Source organism: Platalea leucorodia, assembly GCF_965183815.1.
Source record: "Platalea leucorodia genome assembly, chromosome: 3".
In the NCBI taxonomy this organism is placed as follows: Eukaryota; Metazoa; Chordata; class Aves; order Pelecaniformes; family Threskiornithidae; genus Platalea; species Platalea leucorodia.
Window position 1 is genome coordinate 19,984,899 of NC_138825.1, and position 6,000 is coordinate 19,990,898.

Consider the following 6,000-nt stretch of genomic DNA (forward strand, 5'->3'; position numbering starts at 1 on the left):
AGGGCTCTTTTCCTACCAAGCAAACTTATCTGTAGATCTGATATGTTCCTGGTATGGTACAAGGAGAGCAGATGGCTCCAGTAAGAGCAAAGCCTCAGATTTTTATTGTGAATCATTCACACATGTGAAAAACACAGACCAGCCACACTGAAGGTTTAATATACCCAGCCCCCCCCACACACACTTTTTACTTAGTGTCATCACCTTTCTTGGTGCTTCAAGTCACTTGGCCTCCTGGCATTGTAAAAACATCCTAGAAAAATAAGGGGGTTTGCATCTCCTTGTTTTAATTAAAAGCCCCACAAAAAAAAAAATCAGATGGAGTTCAGAAATTACCCTCGGCCAACAAGAAGAGAGAACATTCCCCTTGGGCTTGCATTTTTTAATACAATGGAAATAAATCTCATGTAATGTACCATAACACGACAAGGGAATGGCTTCTTCTTAACAAATATTCATTTGAAACTGTGCCCAGGCCCCATGCATGCTAAGATCTATTTCTTGCAACAGTGTTCCAGCAAAACTGATTACTAATTCCAAAACTAAAATTAAAACTAACAGAGCTTGAAGGCTGGGTCTGACATGCGTTCCCTCTCTTCTGACAGTGAACAAGAGTTTTTAGCATGTGTGTGAGTGTGTTTAATTACGTTGTTTAACATATCCGGAATAAATTAGCAACCAGACTGAAGAAAATAATACACTTAACTACTTTTCCCTTGCAGGAATAACTTCTTCAGCATTGTGTCTGCAGGCAGACATGCACAGATACGCGAGTTCTACATCCGTCCATGCCTCTGAGCAGGCAGCCCACGGGGTCACACACACTTGGCTAGCACCGTCCTGTCCGCACTAGCACGCTCTGCTGGCCTCCTCTTTCGGAGCAGCATCCTGAGCCCTGGCCACAGGTTGGCTCTCACGGGTGCATCAGCAACAGCAAAGACCACAACAGCTTTTAAAGCAGAATATTGCCTGCCTGATTGGGGAGCTTCTTACCATTACTGAACTCTGAGGCAGAAAGAGTTTAAAGGGACAAAGTTATAATGCAATGCGTCTCAGAGGTGTTGCCCTTGGACTGCTCCCTGCCACAAGATGTAGGGAGAGAGGGAGGGATTTCAAACACTCACAAAAGCTGATTCAGACATATTGTGAAACACTGGAGAAAAACAAGAGACTGTCTCTCAACTAAGGAAGGAAATTATTATTCAGAAGGGGTTAAACATACATTTACTTAGTCCTGGGATCTCCTCCAACACATTTATTTATCTGAAATGGAGAAAGGAATCACACCCAATTTTGCATCTACTGCTCTTTTTCGGTCCCTCTTCCTTCTCAGCAGAGAGAGATCCTTCTTCCTGCTGTCTGTCTCAGAGGGAGGGCCAAGTGACAAAGGGTGAGGGAGGGAAGGGGAGCAGTGGAAAAGCTACAGAGAGAAGGAGAAAAAGACATCAGGTGTGACAGTCGGAAGGGACGGGAAGGAAAGGGGAGTCTTTGAGGATATCAGAACAAAAAGTTTGGTGACCCCTGTAGAAACTAACCTGGGAACCCCAAGCACCCACCATTTTCTGCATTAAACAGCTTAAAAGCCAGCAGCAAAGGGTGTGTCTTGTCTCCCTCCAGCACTCATTCACAGAAGATGTCAAGCAACTATTATAATCAGGTACTCACTGGTGGCAAATGCTACTGACAGCTAATTACACTTTGCAAAAAGATTTATGTCAGAGTACAGACATAATTTCCTTCAGTGGCTTCTATTATTTTTTGTTGAGTAGAAAGTGGAAATAGGCAATTAGAAACATGTGTCTACTTCATAGCTGAACTATCCACCTTCTCTTCTCCACTGACTTTCTCAAAATATTTCCATTATATGTTGGCTTAGCTGGGTTTCTGTACTTTAGGAAGAGCAGCTGAATTTTCTCAAACACTACAAAGAATACCAGAAAACTCAAAAAGCCAGCAGCCCTTCTTCCCCTGTTCCCTCTCAAACACTCCAAACTATGAATGTACATTTCATCTCACCCATAATATTCAATATATGCGACAGTTATGCAAGCACTCATTCCCTCTAAGACCCTGTCATTCATGTATTTGGAGCACTGTAAAAACTTCGGGTAGTCAGTTCCAGAATTGTCTTATAATGAGGGAAAGCATGAGTTTATGAGCTCTCCTTGCAGAGAAAAAACAAATGAGAGTGCTGCTTTTCAGCAGCTTGCCCACAGCGACAGCAAACTGCAGAGACAGAGCAGGGACCTGAACTTGGGCGTCCCAAACCGCAGATAGACAACAGCTCCTTGTACATACAATGTGCGAAAGCCTGGAGCACCTCAGAAGATCAAAACCAAAGCCAGGCACTTTGGCAACCCTCCAGGAGATTACTTTCCCAGTGGCATCTTGCATGACCTTCTGCTCCAAACAGTCGGTGAAGTACTCCCTTCTGGCTATTTATTAAGTCCATGTTCTCCTCGTTTTGCATACATAACATAGGACAGTTCCAGATACCTTTTTTCTACCTCATTTAACAGCAACATACAGTAACTATAGAGTCCTCGTCCTCTTAGGATCTCCACTCCCACTTGATCCAATTACTTCTGACAACTTACCGTTTTACTGTAAGGCTCTTTCTAAGGATGGCAAATTCATCTTTTCTTTCCCTCCAGGTAACATTAAGGACGGGGACTCTAATTTATTCTGTCTCCCCAAGACAAATCCCTCTCAATGTGTCTGTGGTGCTTTTCCAGCACTATTACTTGTATTTCACCTGCTTCATCTTGTACTAAGTAAAACAGCAAAGTGATGTTTTACCTGCAATGCCTCCGGTGTAACTCTCCAGCCAACACCAACAGAGTGACAGACAGCCTGGCACTATCCCTGTTCTCCTTTATAGAGCAGCTTTCACCACGCCTTAAGTAAACGTAACCGAGTTGAAGTCAAGTACAAGGCCAAAAGCAAGCAACTGATTCAGGCATAATAGTTTCATACAGATATCACACTGTGGAGAGAGATACATATACTTCTATTAGCCATCCACAATGAATTGTCTATCAACATATGTCACTTGATAGTTTCCTGTGCCTAACTGTGGCTTCAGTTGCAGTTATTCTTATAAGAAAACAGGATTTGTTTCTACCTCCCACACTTCCACGTTACCCGTTTACCTCCTCACATCACCAGGAAATGCAGCAATCATCCTGGATCCAGGCACAGCCTGGTAGGACGCACCACAAGGCAAGTTATCAGAGCTGTGTGTTGTTCTTTCTGCATCAGTAAAAACAGCAGATATTTTTAGGCCAATATCTGTTAGCATTTACACTGGGCTCTTGCTTAAATTCCACATCAGTTCACTCACTTGGGTAGTTTGTTTCCTTCAGGATTGCCTGAGGAAGTGAGTTATCCATATATTTAGGAGACCTAGGGGAATGGCTTCTGTTATCCTAAAGCCCAAAGCCAAAGAATTAAAGAGTATCTAGCAAAAGTATGGGAAGGAGGTTATTTCATTTTTGGGATGCCACACTGAGGTAGCCTAAAGAGGCCCAAAGACCAAGGGAATGGGTGCAGCACGTTCTCCGGGACACGTTCCCTGGCAGCAGTCCTAAGTGTATTCCTACAGACTGTAAACGTGTTTTTGAAGAAAAGGCCCTTGGTGCCCTGGTGGACAGCAAGCTGAACAAGAGCCAACAACGCGCTCTTGCAACAAGGCAAACTGACAGCGTCCTGGGCTGCATGAGCTGCAGCATAGCCAGCAGGTCAAGGCAGGGGATCCTTCCCCTTTGCGCAGAGCTTTTGAGACCATATCTGCAATACTATGTCCAGTTACGAGCTGTCCAGTGTAAGAGGGACACTGAAAGTCCAGCAAGTGCAGCAAGTCCAGCAAGTGCAGCAAGTCCAGCAAGTGCAGCAAGTCCAGCAAGTGCAGCAAGTCCAGCAGAAACCCACCAGGATGGTCAGGGGGCTGGAGTACACATGTGAGAGAAGAGGCTGAGAGCCTACCTGCAGAAACCTAAAGAGACTTAATTGCAGTCTCCCACTAATTAAAAGGCAGTTACAGAGAAGTTGGAGCCAGATTCTTCTCAAAGGTGCACAGCAGACAGGCAGACGCAATAGGCACAAGCAGCAGCAAGGGAAATTACACATGGTTGGAAAGAAAAAAAATTCTTCAGGGTGGTTCAGCCTAGGAACAGACACCTGGAGAGACTGGAGGATCTCCACCCTTGGAGACATTCAGCTGGACTAGGCCATGAGCAACATCACCTAACTTGGAAGTCAACCCTCCTTTGAGCTGGAGTAGGACTCAAAGACCTCCTGAGATCCCTTCTCAGAGAACTATCTCTATCCTTCACTGTTTCTAGAGGTGCAGTTCATGCGTCAGCATCCAGGCTGGCTTCAGGGCGACTGGGCTGCATGCAAGTGGGACACAGCAGTGGCAGGACAGAAGTCCACAGTGGTTGCAAAGGTGACCTGAAGACCTGCGTGGTTAGTGCACTTTCAGCACTAAGGCACCACTGCTGTCAATAACCGAGCTAGCAAATGGAAAACCAGCTCAGGTTATGGCTGCATGTACACAGCAGGTTAGGTACTTCGCCCAATAAATTATCCTCTCTTTTTCAAGCTACCACAGCTTATTCAGCAAAAAGAAAAGTTACTCTGCAGTGAACGTTCATGAAGTTTAGCTTGGGGATTAGCAGAAAAACTTACCAATGCATAGTTCTTTCCTTACCCAAAGTAATAGAATCACCGGGGCTCAGAAATTTCTTCAGAGCAAGACTTTCTACTTGGATTGCAGTCTCTTTCAGGTGGGATGTTAGCAGTTCCCATAGCAGCTGGTCCCTAGGAGCTTGGGGAGATGAGAACATAAAAATGCTCATGAAAAAGATAGTTCAGCTTCTTCATCAATGTTTAATTTAGTTCTGTGGGTCTCCAGAACTGGATCTATAAAAGCTGTGCACTGCATCCTGCCTACTCACATTTTAGAGCCCTCGTTTCTGCATGAGAACTCAACATTTAGCAAACTCTAATAGGAAATTCATCCGTGTAAATTAGAGCAAAACCTGCCCCAGAGAGCAAAACAGGTGCAGTTTTCCTTTAAGAGCCATTTTCCACAACCACTACATAAATAAAAGCTGATTGCAGCAGAAGCAGGGAGCAAAGATTTCCTTCATTGCAGGAAAGGAGCTCTGGGGTGATAAATGCCAGTGCTGCTAGCTCATCTGACAGCATGCGTGCTGTTAATCGCCTCCTCTCTGGGGAAACGGCAGGTATATTCCCCTCCAGGTATGGTGATTCATTGTCTGGAACTGCTATCTCTGCTTAAATGCTGGATTAACATGATTTAAGAAATATTCATTGCAAAGGTGATTAGAAAGCACCATCACCAACTTGGCAGGAGATTTCAGTTATTGCAGCACGATACCATTTTGAGATTGTCAGTTTTTCTGCAGAAGGCTGTATTGATGTGTCCATTTTCACAGTGGCTCCAAAGAAGGAAACCCAGAAGGCAGAGGGATTTATGCAGAGTAATGAGCCTTTGGATTATTTGCTCTCCTAGGTGTTCGTAGAATCCTGCAAGAGAAAAAAAAAAAGCGGCATTTGAGTGAAAAGCGCAGGGCTGTGCATTGGGAAAGCAGGGGTGTTTTCTGCTAGTGTCACCCTGTGAGATTGCGGCAGATACGACATTGCCCTGACTTGAGGTTTGTTTTTGCAGAGCAGGGACATTAATCCACCTCAGGGTAGCTGTGCGGCTTAATCCACTCATGAGCAAAAGATGCAGTGGGATCACTGGAAACTCAAAACTGCTTCTATGCTGTCAGCTACCACCTCAGGGCTGTTAAAAGCACAAATAAAGGAGGGCCCCCACAGTTAGGACCAACAGCTGCTGTGTGTTCCTTCCTCTGGTCCAGCGGGCACAGGCACCAAAGGGCAAACACCGAGAAGTGCTGTTGAACTCGTGGTTTCTACAAAGTTAGCATGGCTTGCAAGGTCTCAGCTGGCACCACAGAATTTCATCTA

General features: G+C 44.9%; 1 protein-coding gene across 1 annotated transcript in view; it reads right to left on the reverse strand.

The window, feature by feature from the left end:
• The window catches only part of CAPN13 (calpain 13), a gene marked incomplete at both ends in the record, with an annotated part of 50,880 nt that extends 45,426 nt beyond the window's left edge, over window positions 1-5,454 (reverse strand). The window contains one exon of the mRNA XM_082306737.1: window positions 5,367-5,454. Within this exon, the coding sequence (XP_082162863.1) occupies window positions 5,367-5,454 (88 nt within the window). The remainder of the gene's footprint in view (window positions 1-5,366) is intronic.
• Window positions 5,455-6,000: the final 546 nt, after the last annotated feature.